The 23622-nt window shown below is 43.6% G+C and overlaps 1 protein-coding gene across 1 annotated transcript in view; it reads right to left on the bottom strand.

Annotated features, from left to right (window-relative positions):
- Window positions 1-23622, bottom strand: part of GPC3 (glypican 3) — a 400650-nt gene that overhangs the window by 28750 nt on the left and 348278 nt on the right. Inside the window, exon 7 of the mRNA XM_082716734.1 lies at window positions 21418-21577. Within this exon, the coding sequence (XP_082572860.1) occupies window positions 21418-21577 (160 nt within the window). The remainder of the gene's footprint in view (window positions 1-21417; window positions 21578-23622) is intronic.

Genomic DNA, 23622 nt, shown 5'->3' with positions numbered 1-23622 from the left:
GGTTCTCCTGTGTTTCAATCTTAAACTTACCTACTGTGAAAGTCTGTGATTTTATTATTGTACAGCTTTATAAACTTATACATATGTGTATGGCACAAGTATGAGAATTTAGAATCATGAAATAGATCAAGTCTTTTTTCCCTTTTGTCTTGCAACCCACATCCTAGTGGATCATAATATTTTTATTTCTTTGATGTTTATTTGCAATATCTTATAAATCTACAAGTGAGAATGGTTTCGCTGACAAAAGGCAATATTGAACACCATTTAAGATAGGAAATTAGTTCCAGAACTTACTTTTTGAGGAATAGCCAGCTTTAAAAAAAATGGCATAAATGATACCAATGGACAATTTAAGTGTCACATTTGACTTTATCCAGCCCCTCATACTCAGCCATTGTCCTCTACACATTTAGACTGGCTACTTTTTCTAGGTGTCCTGATAGCCATTTTATTTTTATTTTTTTATTTTTTATTTTTTTTAAAGATTTTATTTATTTATTTGACAGACAGAGATCACAAGTAGGCAGAGAGACAGGCAGAGAGAGAAGGGGAAGCAGGCTCCCTGCCGAGCAGAGGGCCCGATGTGGAGCTCGATCCCAGGACCCTGGGATCATGACCTGAGCCAAAGGCAGAGGCTTTAACCCACTGAGCCACCCAGGCACCCCCTGATAGCCATTTTCTATAGCTGATTTGATTTGGCCTTCAAGGAGGCTGAGAACATTGGTCGAATATAGGTTTCATACTTACTGGAGTCCCTACAGCTTTGGTAACAGGCTAATAAACCACCATGTTCAGATATTCAAAATCCCCTTTCTTCTGTCCTGGCTTACAACAGCAGCCTCAGTCTAGAAGGGATGGCAGAAGGACTGAAAGTTATAGACTACTTCGGATAGACCACAAAATGAAAAATGTCCTTGTGGATAATTAAGTGCTGTCTCTATGCTTCTAAAAAGGCAGAAAAATTGAAGTGGAAAGAAGACTTCCTGGACGTTTGTTTTCAATCCTGAAATCAAATGGTAATGGTGAATCACATGCCCTCTTCAGAAGGACATGGAGGAAGGATTAGTGATTGAATCTTGTTTTAAACTAAGAACTTGGAGCTGAGAAAGTACTCTACATCTCCATATCAACCCTGCATTTAACCCCTGGTTAAAATGGACCAGTTCACAGCAGAATATACAATCTTTTTAAGTGCATGTGGGACATTCTCTAATATAGACTATATATGAGGCCATAAAATAAGCCTCGATAAATTTAAAAGGATGGGCCTCATGCAGAGTATGTTTGCCAATCATAATGGAGTGAAATTAGATATCAATAGCAGGAAGTTATTTGGAAAATTCACCAATATATTGAAGGTACACAACACAATCCTAATAAACCTAGATTAAAGAAGAAATCACAAGGAAAATTAGAAACTACTTTGAGATAAATGAAAATGAAAATACAGCATACTGAAACTTATGGCATTCAGGGAAAAGTAGTGCTTAGAGGGAAATTAATGGCCATAGTCATCTATATTAAACAAGAAAAAAAAAGACTTCAAATTAATAACCCAGTTTTCTACTTCAAGACATGGGAAAAGGAAGAGCAAATTAAACTCAAAGCAACCGGAAGGAAGGAAATAATAAAGATTAGAAGTAAAATGAATGAAACAGAGAACAGGAAAACAACAGAGAAAATTAACAAAACTGAAAGTTGGTTCTTTGAAAAGATCAACAAAACTGACCAACAATAAGCTAGACTGAATAAGGAAAACATAGAGAAGACCCAAATTACCAAAATCAGGAATGAAAAAAGGACATTACAGAGAAAGACACAGCGAGAGAAGGAACACAAGCAGGGGGAGTGGGAGAGGGAAAAGCAGGCTTCCCGCTGAGCAGGGAGCCTGATTCAAGGCTCAATCCCAGGACTCTGGAATCATGACCTGAGCCAAAGGCAGACATTTAATGACTGAGCCACCGAGGCACCCTGAAAGAAGGACATTACAACAGACCTTACAGAAACAATGCTTTTAAATGATTATAAAGGGAATGTTATGAACAGCTGTAAATCAACAAATTAGATGACCTAGATGAAATGGATACATTCACAGAAATATATAAACTACCAAAACTGACTTAAGAAGAAATAGAAAATCTGAATAGACCAAGCCCAGATCCAGATGGCTTCATTTTCCCAAGCATTAAAATAAGAATTAACAGCAATCCTTCATAAGTCTTTCAAAAACTAGAAGAGGAGGAAACACTTCCAACTTATTCTTAGAGACCTGCATTGCTAAGGTACCAAAACTAGGCAAAGGTCTCATACTAAAAAAACAAAAAAACAACAAAAAAAAACTACAGACCAGTATCTCTTATGAGTGTAAAAGTTATCAACAAAATAGGAGCAAAACAAATCCAGCAACATGTATAAAGGACTATATACTATGACTCAGTGGAACTTATCCCAGGAATACAAGGTTGGTTTACCATACAAAATGCAAACAATCTAAAATACCACATTAATAGAATAAAGAAAAAACTCACATGATTATTTCAATACATACAGAAAAAGCATTTGACAAAATTCAACATCATTTCATGATAAAAACACTTAGTGATCTAGAAATAGATGAGAAATTATTCAAAATGTTAAAATGCATCCACAACGAACCCAGAGCAAACCTCATACTTAAAGGTGAATGCATGAAAGCTTGTCCTGTAAGATCAGAGAAAAGAAGGATGTCAGTATTTGCCTCTTCCATTCAGTTTTGAGCTAGAAGTTGTAGCTAGTACAATCAGGCCAGAAAAAATAAAAGGCATCTAGACTGAAAAGGAAGAAGTGAAATTGCTTTTATTTATAGATAACATAATCCAATGTGAATAAACTTATGAGGCAATCATTTAAAAACTACCAGAATTAATAAATGAGTTCAACAAGGAAGCAGAAATACAAAAACCAATTGTATTTCTTTTTTTAAAAAAAAGATTTAATTTATTTATTTGACAGAGAGAGGGAGAGAGTACAGGCAGGGTGAGCAGCAGGCAGAGACAGAGGGAGAAGGAGATGCAGGCTCCCCATTGAGTGGGAAGACTTGGGCTTGATCCCAGGACCCTGGGATCATGACCTGAGCTGAAGGCAGACGCTTAACCAACTGAGCCACCAGGGGCCCATCAACTGTATTTCTATACAAGAACTTACAAAGAACAATCTGAAAATTAAATTAGGAAAATAATTTTTTATAATAATATCAAAAAGATATCAATAATACATTAAAGGAAAATAAGAGAATTACAAAACCTATTCTCTGAATACTACAAAACATTGTGAAAGAAATTAAAGAAGACCTAAATTAATGGAAACCCACCCTAGGACTGGAAGACTTAATATCGTTAAAATGTCAACACTCCCAAATTGAACTAAATTTACAGGAATTGACAAGCTGATCTTAAAATTCCTGTGAAAATTCAAAGGACCCATAATAGTCAAAGCAGTCTTGAAGAAGAACAAAGTTGGAGGCCTCACACTTACCCATTTAAAAACTTACTACACACCTACAGTAATCAAGACAGTGTGGAAATGGCATAAGTATATATAAATAGAATCGTGAGTCTAGAAATAAACTCTCACATTTGCAATCAATTGATTTTTGACAGGGTACAAAGACCATCAAATAGAGAAAAAGTAGTCTTTTTAACAAATGATGTTGGCGTAACTGGGAATGCACAAAAATGAATTTGGACCCTTACCTCACGCCATATGCAAAAATTAACTAAAACGGATCAAAGACGTACATATAAGAACCAAAACTACAGAACTCCTAGAATAAGACATAAATGTAAATCTTCCTGAACCTAGATTATGCAATGGTTTCCTAGGACGCAAAAAGTACAGATAACAAAAGAAAAATAAATTGGACATTATAAAAATTAAAACTTTTTGTGCTTCAAAGGATACCCATCAAGAAAGTGAAAAGACAACTCATGATTGGGAGAATACATTTGCAAGTCATACATCTGATAAAGGTATTGTATCCAGAATATAACAAAACACTTAAAACAGTGAAAAGGAAAAGAACTCCATTATAAATGGCAAAGGACCCAGAGCAGTTCTCCCGAGAAATATACAAATGGCCAATGAACACATGAAAAGATGCTCAACATCATTAGTTATCAGGGAAATGCAAATCCAAACCACAAGGTAGAAACTATGTCATACCCACTAGGTGGGCTGTATTAAAAAAAAGGCAGGTAATGACAAATGTTGAAAAGGATCTGGATGTGGAAAAACTTGAACACTTGCTGCTGGTGACAACATAAAATAGTGTAGCCACTTTGAAAAGAGATCTGGCAGTTCTCAAACTATTAAACACAGTTACCTTGGGACTCAGCCATTCCACTCCTAGTTACATATCCAAGAGTGACGAAAACATGTCCACACAAAATCATATTCACAGAAGCATTATTTACAATAGTCAAAATGTGGGAATGACACGAATCTCTATCAACTGAATGGTTAAGTAAAATGTGAGCTATTCGTACACCAAGATATTCTCTTTTTTTTTAAGATTTTATTTATTTATTTATTTGACAGCCAGAGATCACAAGTAGCCAGAGAGGCAGGCAGAGAGAGAAAGTGGGGAAGCAGGCTCCCCGCTGAGCAGAGAGTCCGATGCGGGGCTAGATTCCAGGACCCTGAGATCATGACCTGAGCCAAAGGCAGAGGCTTAACCCACCTAGCCACCCAGGCACCCCACACCAAAATATTCTTTGGCAATCAGAAGAAACCATCAGAACCACTGATAATGGGCTTCAACAGGAATGGATCTAGAAAGTGTTATACTGAGTGAAAGAAGCTAGTCACAAAGGACCACATATGATTCTATTTATATGAAATTTCAAGAATAAGCAAATTCACAGAGACAGCAACTAGATTAGTGTTTACCTAGAGTTAGGGGGTGGTGAGGGGTGGAATGATGGTGAAGGAATATGGGTTGCCTTTTTTTTTTTTAAGATTTTATTTATTTATTTGACAGAGAAAGACACAGAGAGAGAGGGAACATGAGCAGGGGGAGCTGGAGAGGGAGAATCAGGCTTCCCTCTGATCAGGGAGCCCAATGTGGGCCTCAATCCCAGGACCTGGGATCAAGACCTGAGCCAAAGGCAGATGCTTAACCACTGAGCCACCCAGGTGCCCCTGCATTGCTCTTTAAAGCACTGAACACAAGTCTGTGAATATACTAAAAGTCTACACTTAAAATGGCCGAAATGTCTATACTTAAAATGGCTGAAATATAGTGTTAGGTGAATTATTTTTTAATAAAGCTGTTACTAGACCAAAGGACCAGTTCATCAGCTCATATTTAAAATGAGATTCCAGGGACGCCTGGCCCACTCAGACAGGAGAGTGTGTGACTCTTGATCTCAGGGTCTTGAGTTTGAGACCCATGTTGGGTATGTAAAGATTGCTAAAATAATTTATTAATGAATTAAAATAAATAAAATGAGATTCCATAGACATCTGTATTAATAAAAACAACATTCTTTCTGTAGAGGAAGTTATCAATTCTCACTGGCCACATTATATGAACCAAAGATAACCGTTGGTTCAAGTTGCTTAGACCTGTTGGTCATTTCTTATGATCAACTTCCAGGTTGGTCTAGGCTCCTCTATGAACAAATTTATACCTTCTATCTAAGATTGTAGATTTTTTAAAAAAATTGACCTCTTCTTTATGGAGCTTCTCCAATCTTTGGCTTGCCAGCAAAGCTGACTGTAAGTTTTGTATGTCTTGGGCCAAGGAAAAGAGGAGTCAAAACTAGACCAGATCTGTTTGATGTTTTTACAGAAGTCCAGGATGATCAAATTAATTTAGTCATATCACACCACGCACTCCATTTGCATTCTTATCTCTACCTTCTTTGTGGGGAGAACAGAGAGTAATGAGGCTCAAGGGTTGGCCAATGGAGCACAGCATGATTAGAACGACCAGTTTCAGGCCCTTAGTGCTGAATGTTGGTCATTACCCTTTTGTTGACCTTGGCATTGGCTGAAACAGTGTCTGTACGTCTCTGTGGGCTGCCAGATGGAAGGTTTACATAGCACAGGTAAGAGGAACATGAGGTAGGATGGGAGACACCATGGCAGAGGCTAGTATTGGTAGTCTCCTGGCTTTTGGAGCCAAAAGGCATGGGGCTGACTCTTGGCTCAACCATCTATTAGCTATGTGGACTTGACACATTCATTTACTTAATCTCTCTGACCCTCATTTTCCCCATCTGTAAGATGGGAGTTATAACATTATGGCCTTTCCCAGGGTGTTGTAGAGATAAACATGGTCATACTCACTTAGGCCAGTGTCAGCATGGAGACACTGGTGGTGAGTGTTGTTCTGTTTCCAACTGCTACGATTATCATTGTTGTTACTACTACTGCTGGAATAAGATTCACTCGCACATTCATTAGGAACATCTGTAACATGCAATTCTCAAACATACCAAAGACCTACAAGAAGCCAGGCTTGCTCACAAGCACACAATTTTAAAAAAAATTTAGAGTTGGTCTGCAGGGATAATGAATAATTCTAGATGTATTATTTTAGCTGGGGCACTGGGCCCAAGAACAGTGCATGGGGCCTTTACCCTGGCTGCCTGCTCAGTCTCCCAGAACCAAGATTATGCAGGTTTCCAAAGCTACCTTCAGGATAAGCTGTCCAAACCAACTGCCGCCCTAGCAAATGATAGCCTAGGATGTACTTAGGCCAGATGGTCACGGAGTGCAAGAATGCGCTGTGGATCAGTAATTACAGCTCTCAAGTGCAGCAGGGGAGTGAATTACTTGAACACCATGTGCTCTTCAGTCCCTCCTTTTTGGGCCCAGGCTCAGGCCCCCAGAGGAACTATGATTCATGAGAAAGATATGGGGAATGCATATGTCTATGCAGAGAGGGAGGAGAGGGGCACATGGCTGACTCAGTCGGTAGAGCACGCGACTCTTGATCTCAGGGTCATGAGTTTGAGCTCCATGTTGGGCAGAGAGCTTACATTTAAAATAAAAAAGATCAAAGAGAGAGATGGAAAAAAAAAAAGAGAGAAAATTCCCCTGGTAGTTCAAGATAGTTCAACTCAACTGGGCTGAGCACTGTTCCTTCAGCCCCTTCCTATGCCGCCTCACCCCCAAAAGGCCAGAGAGGCTCTGACCTACCCTTGTGGAGGTTATTCTGATTCTAAACATCAAGTCCATGTGTTCTTATTTTCTTCCACGGAAAAAGTTAATGGTTATCAACAAATGTTTATCACCTATATGCTATGGCCCCTGAATGAGGTGGCTATAAAAGTGGGCTTTGTTATTAGAAAGATCTGGGCTCCCATTTGAGCTCTGACTATCCATTGACCTTGGGCAAGTTGCCTAATGCTCTGAGTCTCAGTTTTCTTATATCTAAGAGCTGACATGAAAGCTGACCTTGCAGGGTTGTAAGAAGGATTGAATCAGATGATGAACCTGGAAGTTATTTTTTTAAATCACACTCTGCTGGTTGGTTGTTGTTGTTGTTGTTGTTTTTTTGTTTTATATACAGAAAAGTGGATATAAGGGTTCAGGGAAAGGGAGAGAATCATGGAGGGCTGAGGTCATCAAGAGTGATCTTTGGAGAGGAGGTGCATCTTGAAGAATCAGGAGGCGTTAGGGCAGGAGAACAGAGGGCACTGCCGGCAGACGTAATGGTCTGAGCAAAAGTAAAGAGGTGGTAATGAGACTGGCGTGTTCAGGCAAAAGATGCACATTTATAGCTCATTTATAGCTATAAAAAATTCCAGAGGACACTGTGGGATCATTAGCAAGTCCATGGTCTCATGGTCTGAGTTCAGGGTTAATAGGCAGCATGGGCCCAGGGGTCTGAAATCCCCAGCAGCACAGTCCTCACTGCACCTTGACTCCAATGCTGAGCCGCATGCTCAGGCTGCAAGGCAGGGACATTTGTAACCTCCTGGCTAAGGTGCCTGACTTCTGGGAGTGCTTGCTGCTGTGATGCTGACATGGCGCAGATAGCGAGAGACCCCGTAAAGCTAACAAGAAAATAAGAACACATCTATCAGCCATTGAAACAGCATGCCCCTTAAAGAAATTAGATTCCTGATTGGAACACTTCAATAGAGGATGAGGAAATGCTTTGGAAAGTACAAAGTTATTACATGAAGCAAATCTATCCATTTATATATACACACACACACACACACACACACAGCATAGTTGCTAAAATAAGAAAAGGTTTATCACTGGGGATAAAAAACAGCACAATTTAATGTGATGGATTCTCTTAAATTTCAATACTCATCTAACCTTGCCCTTTTAAGTTGACAAACGCTAAATGTGTTTTGTTGGAAAATTCGTTTGGAAGCCACTGAGGTCATCATTTGGATAGGCTTGTTTTAATTCATATTCCTAGTGATGTTTGCCCTCGTGAGCAGAACAGACATGGTGAAAATGGGATGGATGTATACACATTGTGGTGGGCCTCTTCCAACAATAATAAATCCTTTGGTTTCTAAAACATTTAAGATGAACTGATAAATCCTAGCATGGGTCCCTGATGACCTGGTTGGCTCTATCCATATTCATCCAAATGACTCAGTGATGTGTTTCCAGCTTTTCTTGCCCTTATGTTGTCCCTCAGTGCTCTTGAATTTGTTAGCTCTTCAGTATTTTACACCTGTCTGTGACAGTTTCTTTATCTGCGAAACAGGAAATAATAATGGTACCCACTCCACAGGGTTGTTGGGAGGGTAGAATCCATTGCTTTGTATCAAATGCTTAAAAACAGTGCCTGGCACATAGTAAGCACTCAAAAAGTGAGCTAGTATTATCATACCAAACGCATCATGCTCTCTCTCTCTCTGAACGGCATTAGCGTCTGCCCATTTGCCCAAGGGGGAAACACTGACCTGGTCCTTGACTACCCTTGTCTCCTCATCCTGCCACCTCTGAACACTCAGGCTCTGTTAATTCTTCATCTTAAAGATTTCTTCTTCATGAAGATTTCCAAAATGCAGCTCTGACCAAGTAATAGTTCTCCCATAACTTGCAGTCTCTCATACACACACACACACACACACACGCACACGTAGCAGCCAATCAGAGTGCCGCCTTCCTTCCATCCCATGGTGGTGTCCCCTGCAGTGTTATGTTGAGGAGGATTATGAGGTCACATCTGGGCCCATGCGGTGGGGTGCTGTGATTGATTACCAACGTCTGCTGTGGGACGGGTGGCAGTTGGGGAGGCTGAGGAGCTGTATGTTGGGAATTTATAGACCCCACTACGGGATCAAGACCAAGCTCCTCAACAGCACATAGAAGGCTCTCATGATCTGACCCCTCACGGATCTTTCAGCCTTACCTCTTGCTTCTTTCTGCTCTAGCCACGCCAACCTGCGTTTTGTCCCCAGAACCACCATGTCCTTTCTCACGCCCATGTCTTATCTCATACTATCCTCCCAGCATGCAATGCGCCCCCCTTTCACCTCTTCACCTCCCAGCATGCAATGCGCTCCCACCCACTGTTTGAGACTCGGCTCAGTTTCTCACCACCTCGGTCTGGGTTTGAAGCTTTTTCCCTGGTGTTTCCGCAACTCCCCGTGCACATTGCAGTAGTGCTTGGAGCACATCACATAATAATGATCTAGTTAGATGTCTGTGCTCCCCGTTTCCCCTCACCACTCCCAACGGACCAAGGAGCTTATGTGGGCAGGGACAGGGCTTGTATGCGACCAAAACTTACTGAGCACCAATTTTGGGTCAGGCACTGGGAACTGCCTGACTTCACACTGATAACTGCTGGAACGGGTATTAACGCAGCACTCTGTCTAGGGTGAGGCTTCAAGGAAGAGGGACACCTGAGCTGAGTTTTAAAGGTAGAGAAAGGGAAACCATTATGGGCTAATGGACCAGCATGTGCAGAATATTAACAGCCACCATTTATTGGAGCCCACTAAGGTGCAGTCCCTGGGCTGAGTGCTTTATGGCTATTACAAAGAAGGGAATTTATAAAGGCCCAGGCAGGCCTTAAAGAGCAGAACCACAAGTTCAGCGAACAGTGAGGATTTCAAGGTTATTGAAACCCGGGCATGGGGCAGGGGTTAGTGGGAGCCAAGTTCGGAGAAATCAGCTGGGGTCAGATTCAGAAAGGCTGGTTGATGGATTTGGCTTCGTTACCCCTCATTCATGCCCATGATCCAGGGACAGCCAGGAGAATTCCTGTCGGACTGCAAGCTGGCGAGGGGTCAGGGGGAAAGGCCATGAGCTCTCTTTGAAGGAAGGCACACTACTTCTCATTCCATAAGCCAAACCTGTTTCTAAACCCCTTAGAGGTGCTAAAAAGACCTGTTTGCTTGGGCATTCAGGTTTAGGGCATCCTGAACTGAAGTGCATGAGATTTCTGTGGACGCTGCCCCAATCGTTACCGCTGTACCAAACACATTCATCTTCCCTGCTCTATCATTCCATACGAGGAGGTGTATGGGGAGAAGGAAAGTTAGAACAGGAAAAAAGAAAAAACTAAACAGAGAGATTGATTCACGGTTCCATGCTCCAAAAAGCCCGAGTCAGAAAGATACTTAGTGCAGAAAAGCGCTGTCTCTGAATGTTGCCTAGAAATGAGGAAGACGTCATAAGCCCATAGAGACCAAGTCCCCAAGTTCCTCACCAGGGCGGACTTAGCCTTCCAGGGCCATGTGTCACAGACAGGTTCAGAAACCCACAGAAGCCGAGTGTGGACACTCCTCCACACGGCCACACACAGGTATAGAAAGTCTCCGACACCCCGATTCCACTGCAGCGGGGGAGAATCTCATTCCTGTAGACCTCTAGCAATTGGGGCTGGATGAGAGTATGAGTAATACGTTGCCTCCTGGCACAAACAAGAAAGAAATGTTGAAAAGGAGAGTGGGGGTGTATTCCAAATTTAGCTTTCTTTCCAACCTCTGCCCATATGGTCGGTGGTTAAAAAAGTGATTACCAAGCCAACAAAATGCAACCCGATATTAGGAGCTCTACTCTCTGCCCCGGCCTCTAAAAGTGGTCCTTGCCTCAGTGCCCCACGAGCTGCCCTATAAGACTCCCATCTCATGGGATAGGACTGATGAGATTTCCAGTGGTTAAGCAGAAAGATTGCAGTGAGAGCCCACCAACCCTCAGGGAATAAAGGGTTTTGAGGGGGGAAAAAAAAGTTTATGGCTCTGGTTAACAGTTTCCAAGTTAGGAAAGTTTCCAAGTCTCAGATTCCAAAGGAATCCTAGATTTTGGGGTAACTGAACATGAGGGGCTCTTGCATTTTCTTGCATAACTGAGGAAGAGAGAAACCTTTCATCCCTCATGGTACAGAAAGCTATTGATTTAAGCCAGGAACCCTTAAGGAAGAAGGAAAGAAAACAAATCTTCCGAAGTACCCCCTTTACCCCACACCACACTGGTAACTGTGTGATGAATGGTTCTCAAAAAAAAAAAAAAAAAAATCCAGAACAAACAAACAAAAAACCCCATGGAATAAAGGAGATGGAACATACCATTTTCAAATAATAAAAATAATACACTACTCTTTATTAGAAATTCCTTATAACTGATTGATTCTCACAGAATTCTTTCATTGATTTTTGCCCTGCTCTTAGATCGGTAGCCAAACCAGGGTCATGATTGACAAGCGAGTGTAGTTCGTGCACGAACAGTGGCTACTACATTGGTTTACATTAAGGAAAACAAGAGAAAATAACGAAGATCTATGTCAGAATCTTATTCCTTCATCCACGATGCCAGCGACTCCTCCGCTAAGTCGGACGACATTTCTGAATACGCAGGAGCGGACCCTCAACGTTCTGTGCTCCTCGCAACATAATGGTGACAGAACCCACACAATTTAAAGTTTAATCCACACTGCTGATGTTTTCCCATCACTTTCTTAAGTCTAGAGTCTAGATGATCAATAATACATCAAGCCCTGCTTTGTCATTTCTGCTGCTTTCTGCGGTGTAAATATTTCCATCCCAATCAACCTCAAGCTAGCGATGGGATGATGGCGCTTACGGAGGTCTAGAAGCACACCACTGCCCTCACCCCCATTTCAGCTGCTGCTTTGGAATCTGTTCCACCATTGGCTCCAACGGGAAGGGGGAGCCAAGGCAGAGACACAGACAGCAGGCTACTCCTCCCTACTCAGAGTAGGGTCTGCTGTTCTGCTATTTTTTGCCAATCTGTGAGGAGACAAGCACAGAAATTGGAAGTAAGCACTTGGCAATTTCTATAGCAATTTGACAGAGAGATTTTTTAGGTCTGTTGAGTCTCCTAGTTAAAAACTGTGGCTTATATTTTGTAGGCCTTTTTGTGATTTTCTTTCGGTGGCAATTCATTTTTATTATGTTTTATAAAATCACTGGCCCATGACAGATTCAGGAGGAACAGACCGCACCCCCCCCCGCCCCCGCCGCCTCCCAGTCCTTTCCCCACAGATAACTTGAGATGCACTGGTCTATTCTGGGAGGCCAGGGTCAGAAGTGAGAGAATGGTGTGGGAGATGGGTGTGGACTGGACAACCTTGATATTGACCGTACAGACATTAGGGCTAACTGCTCATGGCTGGAGGAGGGGTTGTAGCCCAGTTTGTTTTTCTCACATAGGGGCAGGGAGGCCACAAGCCTGCAAGTAATTGGGGAGAGATGAGAACTGGAGTTCTACAGGCTATGATCGACAGAGAGGATGTGGAAAGGAACTGCTCCCTGGAAAAATCTCTGTCATTCCTAAGGATCCATTTGCTTAGGGAAAAAAGTTGCAGAAAATCATAATTGGTGACACATGCTCAAATACAACTAGAGAGAATAGCTTCTCCATTTCTCTTTCCTCCCCCTAGCCAGAAAAATGGTCTCATTGGCTTGTTCCACCATCTTGGTTCTCTTTCGTTCTCTTTGCGTGGTTGGAATCATCATCAAACCATAGCATCTCTGAGTTCTTCAGGACCCTGGGAGTCAAGGGCCCATGACGTAGATATCTGCTCACTTTCTGACATCCCACCCCCACCCTCCCCCAGCCAATCTTTCTGATAGATGGTTATTTAATCTCTAGTCAAATATCTCCAGAGTCAGGAAGCTGACTGTTCCCTAGAGCAATCCATGCCACTGAGAAACAACTCAAAGGGTTAGAAAGTTCACCCATTTCTCAGTCAAATAGATCTGCTTGTAAATTCCACATATGGGTTCCAGATCGACCTTCATTTTCCACACGTAAGACCTCAAAATATTAGAAGACAATGTTCACGCTCCCTAATTCTTTTCTTGTATAGACCGAACATTGCTACTTCTTCTCACTCTTCTTCCACTAAGCCCGTTTGCAGATTCTTCACCATCCTGCTCACTCTCCTCAAGAGGTACGCTAGGCTACAGACAGAGAGCATCTCACACAGCGTGCCCTGCCCGCCTCACAGGAGTTCCTAATCCCGTATGGACCGGAGCAGGGACCGACTATCTCTCTGCTCACAATTTCAGCTGCTAGAAGTCAAAGGCTACTTTGAGGAAGCTAATTAAAGAAGCAGGGAGGTTAAGTCCTGCCAAATAGGAGGCAAAAGGAAGCAAATGCTGAGAAATAAAACCAATATATGGATAAATGAAATATTTATTGAATACCTACTAAGTGACAGTTACAAGGCAGGGGAGGGGAGCACAGGTTGGTGACAGGGAGTTGATAAGTGTAAATAGACCATGAAAAGGTCTTGGCTTTCTATCCTTTGATGAGCCCATTGTTAGTCAAGGACACTACTTTGCTCGGAAGTCCATCCTGAAGTCGCTAATGAGATTGTTCCCTGCTCGGGCACCAGAATTTATAGAACAGCCTCTACTGATTTTTATTTATTTGGTAATTATATTACTGCTCAAGTTCATCAACAAGCTATAAATTATAAGATTCTGTCTCCACTGATTTCCCATTCTCACCTTAAAGACATAAGACTTTACCCTTATCCATACCCATTAGGATTGTTAAAAAAAAAAAAAAGATCAAAAGGCAGTTTTTGAAATTCAGCAAGTATATTTAGAAATGTTAAGAACCATAAGTGCCATGGATCATTTTACTGGATCATTAAACATCTCTTAGCCAGGTGTGTACGTAGGCAGGCACTATAACAAACTTTCTTATCAAAACAACTAACCAAACTGGAAAAACAAACAAACAAAAAGCCAGAAAAAACCAAACAACTAATCAAACAAAAACTTGCCAGTGACTTCATTCCTACCAAAGGAGATTGGACCTGTCCTTGCACTGCCACAGGCAAATAATGGGGAGAAAAAGATAACTGGTGACACCTTCTTGCCATAGTGACCAAAGTTAAAGGACGGCATGGTGTGAATTGGGAAGAGCCTTGAGGACATGTGCGTGCGTGCAGATATACGTGCCCGTGTGTGGCATTTCACAGGTTTTGTGGGAGGTCGGCGATCGCGAAGCATCTGGTGGTTCCATGTCCCTCCTCCCATCAGAGCAGGACCTCAGCCTGGCTTCGGAGCTGATCTCCGTGTGTGGTCACCAGGACTGGTGGTGGCCCCTGACACCTTCACTTGCTGTCTTGCTCTGCAGGCTCAGAATTACTCATTACACTGGGCTCCTTGGATTTGGCCCATGCAAAAGACCGTTGCTCAGGGCTACTGAGCAGGTTGAACTGGACACCACGTCTTTCTCTCCTTCTGGGATGGTATTTCCTCCTGCAGGGGAGTACTTCCCAGTTGATGGCATTTAGCCTTGCTTTCCCAGATTCCCTGTGGACATTATCTTCCAGGGCTGGCTTCAGCTCACCTGGAGCCTTTGGGCTTGCCACCTTCCTTGCTCATTCCTCCTGCCATGTTCTACCTGCAAAGTGTTCTCTCTCTCCTTCCCATTTGCTTCTGTCATACTAGATGACCACAACCTAGTTGAGATAGTCACTAAATTGGCCAACATGGCTTTATCCAGAGAAAGTCAGTTGTACCATTTAGTCAGATTCATATATTCAACCGTTTCCTCTTCATTTGAAATTGATCATAAAGTGTAATACAATGGCTGCAAATCGTTCACACTCCCCCTGACGCCCCCCCAATTCTTAGAGTTCCATGTGAAGCTCACCAGCAAGTCTAACTATCATAGTGTTACACTTGATAAAAGCCTCCTAGCCTAATGGCCCAGGCAGGAAAGTCTCCCAGGGCAGTAGGCCTAGAAAAGTGTACCCTTGAACATCTCACGAGTAATAAGAAACACAGTTCTTAAAGCATCTCAGGTTATGGTAGCTTTACGGAAAGTTTTTTACCTTTCCTTACTCTCAGCTACCACCAGTTTAGCTGAACTAATTCGCGAGGCGACCCTATAGCACGGAGAAGAGCCTTTTCTGGGTACACGTACTGAACATGTACTGAAACTTTTATCACTCGCTCTTAAAGCTCACATCAAAATCTGTCTCTGGGAGCCATGGCAACTGCCCAAAGCTCTGGGGAGAGATGAGATTGGCTGCCTCGTCAGTCTGTGAGCAAGAACCACCTGGTCTGTATCCGAGTGAAGTGCTATTCTAGTAAGCTTTGCTTCCTTAGGCTTCCTATGGCGTTTGTTCTCGAAAAGATCAAGGCATGAAAGCAGATTGCTTAGAGCTAAGAGCCAGATAGAATGAAAAAAAAAATCACAGGCCCTTTCTTGACCTTCACCAACTTGTGCACCCTTGCCCTCACTGTCCCACTAACACCAAAGAAAACAAAACTTAACTAGCTGTGATTCTTTCAAGATGTAGGTGACTACCACTGTTGCCACTGTGGTTATTTGCACAGCTCAACAGACATATTTGTCATTGTTCAAATACCTCCTCGCCGGGCCAGAAGCAAGTTAATGAGTAACTAAAAAACGCCATCTTGGGGATGGAAAAGGGGCATATTGTAGTGAAAGTTGCTGGCCAGAACACTGGGGACTTAATTTTTCTAATTTTAGCTACAGGCTTTTGGCAACTAAGACTTATAACCCAATGGCACTAAATGATATTAACAATATTACCCTAAGTGGGAAACTGCTTTTACAGTTTATAAAGCACTTCTATGTCCTTTATCACCTGTGTGTCATTTGACAACTTTTGTAAGTGGGCAAGTCAGGAAATATTTGTTTTAAGGATGTATTTATTTATTTGAGAGAGAGAGCATGAGAAAGCGCACGAGTGGGGGTGAGTGGAAGAGGGAGAGGGAGAGAGAGAATCTCAAGCAGACTCCCCGCCTAGCCCAGAGCCCAACGCGAGGCTCGAACCCAGGCCCCCAAGATCATTACCTGAGCCGAAATCCAGAGTCAGATGCTCAACTGACTGAGCCCCAGGTGGCCCTTCCTGAGAACTCTGGGAGTGGGTTACATAGCGAGAAGCAAAGTGTGCAGAGGAAGGAGGTCTATCAAACTATAAAATACACTTTGGGAAAACCGCCGTAATTTATTCCTGGACTTATGACCAATAGGGTCATATAAATAGATATATTACTGTATCCACATGTATTTTGATCTCTGAGCAGGACTCAACAATCTTCCCATTAAAAAAAAAATCCCCCAGGACATTTCATTCCTCTACAAACTTTCTACTTATTCTTCTGCAGGCTACATGATTTGGTCTAAAATGTTATAATCTTGCAGGTGTCACCCCTGAGAAATGGCCCATCACACAGTTCCTCCATTGGTTTTATCCTTCTCACTAAACCAAGTCGTTAATGAATTTACTCATACAAGGTGACTGCCAGTCAGCATTACGACTCAGAAGAGGTAAGCTGGCGAAGGGTCCTTCACCTCCTCTACGTGGACAGGCTTGCTACGAATCAGAATATAAGGCTACACTTGATGAACTAAGAATATGAATGAAAATCATGGGCCGAAAAAAATATTTCCTAAATGCTGTTTTTTTTGGTTCTGCTTTGTTTTGTCCTGGCTGGGTTTTTTTTTTTTTTTTTTTTTTTTTTTTTGCCTCCAGATTGTAAAGTAACAGCAAGGAGGAAATGTTGAGTGTAGAGACTCATGGGGCCCACAGCTGTTGAGTCTTAATGGCTTTGCTCCAGCACCACTGGGAGGAGGTGACTTGTAGGGCAGAGCGGACAGCTGCTTCCCCTCACAACGCCCGGACGCGACAGCACCGAGTGGCAAAAGGGACCTGCCTGGGCCTGGACTTCACCTTCTCCCTGACCCCCAGCCCGGGAACAAGTGCAAGGTTTTCTCTTTTTAGTCCTCACACTGACACAGCCAAACTGAAAGTTTCTTGAGGGTGAACCCTTCCACAAGAGACATCTGTTTAAACGGTTAAGAAACATCCATTTGGTTTTAATACTGGCTTGGGTTGTGAGCCCGAGATTGTGACTCCTCCTCCTCAGCTCCCCACCAACCGACTTCAGCTACTCTACTCCCGCGCAGCCACTAGGAATGTGTTTATCTTCTCGCGCCTGTTTCCACTTCTCTCATCCCAAGAACGAGGCTTCCATGGCATCTATGATCACTTCCCCCTGTCTCTGACCCAGCTTGAGTCAAGATCATCTGCTTTCTCTGACTTGCAGTGAGAAAGACATTAGGCTCCCCAGAATGTTCTGGCTGTACCCATGGAGTAGTGAAAGCTGGAGCAAGAACAAGCCCAGGGAGGAAGGGGGTGAAGCAGTGGTGACAGGGACCTTTGAGATGGGTCTTTCATGCTGGGTTGCTTTATAAGCATGTTTAGATTGTTTTCAAGAGCAGGTGTGTTTGTGTATGTGTGTACACGCATGTGCACAAATGCATGTGCCTACAAGAGAACATGCACATGTGCGTGTGGTTTTCCTTGTGGGTGAGAGTGGGGACTTGGTGGAGAGGGGCCAGATGCTTAAGATGCTTCGTCATTATGTCTTGGCTAGGGACACCTGGCCAGAGCTTGCAAAGCTTCTCAGGAATCAGCCCCGGCCAAAGTGCTGGGAGCCGACAGCTTCCCAAGCAGCTTACGATAAATAAGGCCTTTGACAAGGCCAGTAACTGGGAACCAGGCTGCCTCCGGCAACAAGACAGTCCATTTACTGCACCAACTCCAGCGTGGATGGTCTGTCTCTGGAAGGGAGTCTGAACATGGTGCTCAGTGCAAAAGCCTTTTCTAACTCAAGGGCTCAGTTCTATCTTTGCAGAAAACACATGCCAAGCTAGGGATGCTGAGAAAGCCAGAGAGCTTCCAGAGATCTGGGGATTCATAGTAACAGTCTCCCGGTTGTTATAAATATCTGTAGAGCACAACAGGTTGCAAAGCACCTCCACACTCATCAGCACCTTTGATTTCCACAACGCACTGAGGTTGGCAAGGATGCACAGGCCTATCTTACAGGTTGGCAAACTGAGGTTCAGAGCAATATGTGACCTGCTCAAGGTCTCACTGGGAGGAAATGTGCAAACGGTTGGAATCCCAGTGTCCTAACCTACCACGTGGGTGACTGGGCCTCAGGCCTCTTTTCTACTGCCTGCAACACTTAGCGCCCCGTGGGCCAGCTCAGTGGCTTCTTAGATGCTTCAGGTTTGAAACCAAAATGCTGCAAGTGCTCAAATAGAAGGCGGTAAGGGCTGCCAACAAATCACCCAGGGCTCTCATTAACAGGACCTAAGATTGGGTGGGTCTTGAGGTGAGCCCTGAGCGTCTGCGTTTCTAACAGGCTCCCAGATAATACAGATGTTCCTGGACCACGGATTCCACCTGGAGTAGCAAGGCATATTGGGGATATTGCTGAACATTGGCTACCTGGTATTAACTGCCTTTTATGGGTCTGAAGCGAACAAACTAATAAAACAAGCTAATTCTAAGCTACCTCTGCAGGCTCTTTGAGCTGCCAGAGGTCAGCAAAGGCAGCAACAGACCCATCATTTTAAGAGTAGATAGCATTTTTTGAGTGCTTCCTAGATGCCAGGCACCGTGCCAAATGCTTTGCATGGATGAGTTGATGATGACAATGATGATGATGATGATGATGATGATGATGATGATGATATTGAATTGCCACAATCTTACATAACCAAGAAAAGTGAAGTAAGAAAGCAGGGGACCTACAAGGTAAGAAGAAAACCCTGAAGAAGATTTCCGTGAGACTCCAACAGGCACCCTGCCAGGGACTCAAGCCAAATCAATGAACACGATTGCTCACCCTAGCAGGGCCCATGAGCATGGGGGTAGTCTCTGTTTCACAAATAGAGAGATGGATTTTTTTCTTTCTTTCTTTCTTTTTTTTTTAGAAACTGACTTTCAAGAAGAGGAAAGGGGCCTGCCCTAGGACACAGGGGAGTTCGAAGCAAAGACGGGAAGAGAGGTGTCCTGCATTTCATCCAGAGCAAAACAAGGGAAGAAGTGAGCCAGGGCAGCCAGCCAGGGTGACTGCTGGCTGGTCATGGTGTACAAGGGTAAAAGGTCTGTTCCGGGACAAAAGGGATATAAAAAGAGGGTCTGAACCTCCTGTTTTTATTTTTATTTATTTTTTCTAAATTCCCAATTTGTGTTTTGGAGGAAAACTTTGGAAGTTCTGAGTGAGATGGCAGTAAATGCACACAGTGTTCCAAGTCTGGTTGACTAAGTGGATGTCGATGAATCACCAGGACCAGATGGCATCCACCCAGATTTGGGGTAAAATTGTGTAAGAGCTGACCAAAGTGTAGAGCTTGTCGTTCCAAATAGCTATTGTGCCATGAGCCTGGCGGATTGCCAGTGAGTCTCCTCTCCACGAGAAGCATTTCAAAGGGGACGGAGGGAGCGCCAGGCTGGAAAGATGGCTGAACATGTTACGCGAGTGTAACCTATTGGGAGTAAGGCATCATTTTTCCTGTAAATTAAATTAACCACCATTTGTGTAGTGTTTTACAGTTTACAAAGCACTTAGGGTTAATCATGCCTAACTAATTGACTAGCATTCTTTGAGAGGATAAATGTGCAACGTGGACAAAGGGAAACCAGTGGATGTAATCTATTTAGGTTTTGAAAAGGCCCTTGACAAGGTCCCCTACCAAACACTGTTGAAAAAAGTTAAGTCGCCATGGAATTGTGGCGTAGCATTTTCAAATGGATAGGGATGGGGCTTATGGGCAGGAAAGCGAGAGGAGGGGTAGGCTGGGACATTTTTGGAGAAGGATGAAAAGCAATGTGTCCCAAGGACCGATGCTGGAGCTACTTCATATTTTGGCAACTCATCTGGGCAATGTTTAGATGACTGAAAGCTGTTCTGGGTGGCAAAATGCAAAGCAGAGTTCAGGCTTTTTACAGTTATCTAGATGAGCAAAGAAAGAAGAATCAGAGTAGGGTTATTCAGAGAGAGACCTCTGAAATCTCACTGGCTGGTTCTGAATCCGGACTCTGCCCTTCGTGACCGCACGACCTTAAGCAAATTATTCTACCTCTTCCAGCATCAGTTTTCTCATCTGTAAAGTGGGAATAATAACCACCCCTCGGTCACAGTGGAAACAAGACAAGACAATATCGGCAAAGTTCTGGCACACTGCATGGAGTCTGGTTAATGTCCAGAGAACGTTGGCTTCTGTTATCTTTCCTTATTATAAGATGCCAGCCTCTGTGTGATCATGTTATGTCCTAGGAATGGAACTTGGGAGCCACGGCAGACTATTTCTTGAAAAGCAGTGGCAGAGTTTGTTTTAGCAATTCAGGGAGGATGGTGCATGTGTGTAGACTGAGATGGTGGGGAAGATTTCGTTCCAGGAAACTAACAATTATGGACCACCCTGTTTGAGCTAGGTACTAGGCTAGATGCTTACAGACTTTCTCTCTTGATGTAATCCTCCAATAGGCCCATGAAGTTGGGGTACTGATCCCCATTTGATGGACAACGGAGTGAAGACCTAGGAGGAAGGGAGCCAGAATGCAAATACAGGTTTGCTCTACCCCCAAAGCTAGCTTTTTGTCACTGAGGCATACTGAAAATGCAAATTTTAAGTTTTAATTCCAGTAGAGTTAACATACGGTGGAGGGTTGGGTGTAACTGAAGAAGGGACGAAAGAGGGGTATCTACATGGAAATAAACATGGGCACCGGTATGAAGACAAAAACAAGAGCAGCATGTTTATGCTTCCTTCCGAAGTTACCCCATTGTTGGTGCTCACTGGACCCCCAAGATGGCGTGGCTTTTTATAACCGAGAAGAACCAAGGAATGTCCAACGGGAAACAGGGTCACCTGATTTGGTCAGTTCGTTTTAGACAATAAAAAACAAAAACTGGAAGCTACCTTTTTCATCTACCCAGGTCCAGAGATGGGGAAAACAACAACCACCAAAAAGACTACCTGAACACTCTTCCCCACCCCAACCCCCGCCAGAGTATAATATTTCCTTGCAGAGTTGATGGCATTGTAGGTAGCGGGGACTTCTGCAAAGCCAAGTTAGAGTGAACTGGTGTTGACTCGGCTTGGCCGCCAGCCGGCTCGCACACGCACCTGCAAGGAAGCGGAGCTGGTTCCTCACTTTCATCGGCCCGTCCCCGGAGCCCCCGATGCACTCATCCTCGTCGTCACCACAGTCGCCGCTCTCCAGCCCTTCCTCGTCAAGGTTTTTCTCCAGAACTCTACCTTTGGGCACAGACATGGTTCTCAGGAGCTGAAAGAAATGACCAGAAATGTAGGAGCGATTGAGGGGAGGTCTAAAACAGTGTCAGGAGGCATTATTAAATGTTGAATGAGTTAGCAGAATCTTTAAAAAAAAAAAAATTTTTTTTTCCAATGTAGGTAAGTGTAAACTGCGTGTTCTTTTTTTTTTTTAAAGATTTATTTATTTATTTGAAAGGGAGAGAGAGCAAGAGCATGGGGGAGGGGCAGAGAGAAGCGGGGAAAGAGTCCCATGCAGATTGTGCTAAGTGTAGAGCCCAGTGGGGCTCGATCTCATGACCCTGAGATCACGACCTGAGCTGAAGCCAAGAGTTGGTCACTTAACTGACTGAGCCACCCAGGCACCCCTAGATTCTTTTTTAAAAGAATATTATTTAAAAGAATATATTTATTTGGTGGGAGGGCAGAGGGAGAGGGAAAAGAAGAGAAACTTAAGCAGACTCTGTGCTGAGCCCAGAGCCCAAGGTGGGGCTCAATCCCATGACCCTAAGATCACCATGGCCTGAGCCGAAACCAACCAACTGAGCCACCCAGGCATCCCCACTGCTTATGTTCTTGGGAGTTTTATACTTCTGGAACGTTGCATAGCATTTGACATGATTCTGTACTCCTCCCTGCTGCCTCTGCCACCCAGTAGCTAGTGTGTACTGCATCAGACTTTCTATACTGTGATATTTAAGTCCCCAAAAGCCTCTGTGGTAGGAAACCCCAATGATGAGAAACTTAAGATGTGACTGACAAAACATATTTATAGGCTGAGGGGACACCAAGGTCAGAAAACATCCTTATGGGAGCCTCCTACAATGGTATTTCCATTGAATTCAAACAACAAATGCTTCCCACCAGATGAAGAGACCAGCAGTGGCATTTTACACACATTTTAAATACATACTTATGATTAATGGTCAACATGTCATGCCATGACCACCAGGAAAATTTTGAAAATCTCTCCCTCTTTCACAATTTCCATAAGGTGATTTGAAATTCATGTTGCTTTATTGTGTATAATAAGTCTACTAAGAGTCCTGTCCGTTTTTTCCCTCAGTGTCTGGCTTTTCAGTTACGTAGTCAATGCCTTTTTTTTTTTTAAAGATTTCATTTATTTATTTCAGTGAGACAGTGAGAGAGGGAACATATGCAGGGAGAGCTAGGGAAGGAAGCAGGCTCCTTGCTGAGCAGGGACCCTGATGCGGGGCTGGATCCCAGGATGCTGGGATCATGACCAAAGCTGAAGGCAGACGCTTAACCCACTGAGCAACCCAGGTGCCCTCCCAATGCCTTTTTAATTGTACAGTGACTCCCACTCCCCTCCCTCAAATCTCTCCACTGACCCAGAAGCCCAGCTCACAGCACAGTCTCTGAGGGCAGTTCTCAGACCCCATGAACTTCCCCTGCCATCTCTCACCACAGCTGCATTCCAGGGTCCTCTATCCCTGCCCTACCACTCATTGACAGCCTAAAAAGTGGGGCTCCCCTCGTACTTCTAAAAAACAGCCAACACGAGATGCTGAATCTACCAAAAGTGAGATTTCTGTGATTACACAAGAGGTATCCAGGAAAAAAATGCGTAAATGGACACATCTTGGTTTCTATGGTTTCCATCATCCATGTTCATTGTCACTGCAAAGTATACTTTCATGTTCTCCACCTGTGATTTAGCTCCTACCCCAAGATCTACTTGGAACAGGCTATATACCATACAGAAATGTGGCCATGGGTTTGTTTCTTTTTTCAAGCAAAGAAAGAAAAGTCCAGCAACCTCTAATGGTGTTGGAGAAGCCAAGCCACCTACAGGATCCCATCTAGTACCATCTCCACCCTACTGCTCTAATGTATCCCCCCCGACCCTCCCCACCCCAACTCATCATACACATCTAAATGTATAACATAGGGGAGCCTGGGTGGCTCAGTCAGGGAAGCGTCTGCCTTCGGCGCAGGTCAGGATCTCAAGGTCCTGGGATCAAGCCCTGTGTTGGACTCCCTGCTCATTGGGAAACCTGCTTCTCCCTCTCCCTCTGCTCTTCCCCCTTGCTGTTC

This window comes from Mustela nivalis (genome assembly GCF_964662115.1).
Source record: "Mustela nivalis genome assembly, chromosome: X".
Taxonomy (NCBI): Eukaryota; Metazoa; Chordata; class Mammalia; order Carnivora; family Mustelidae; genus Mustela; species Mustela nivalis.
Note: the sequence above shows the minus strand (reverse complement) of the source record. Positions and strands in the feature narration are given on the sequence as shown.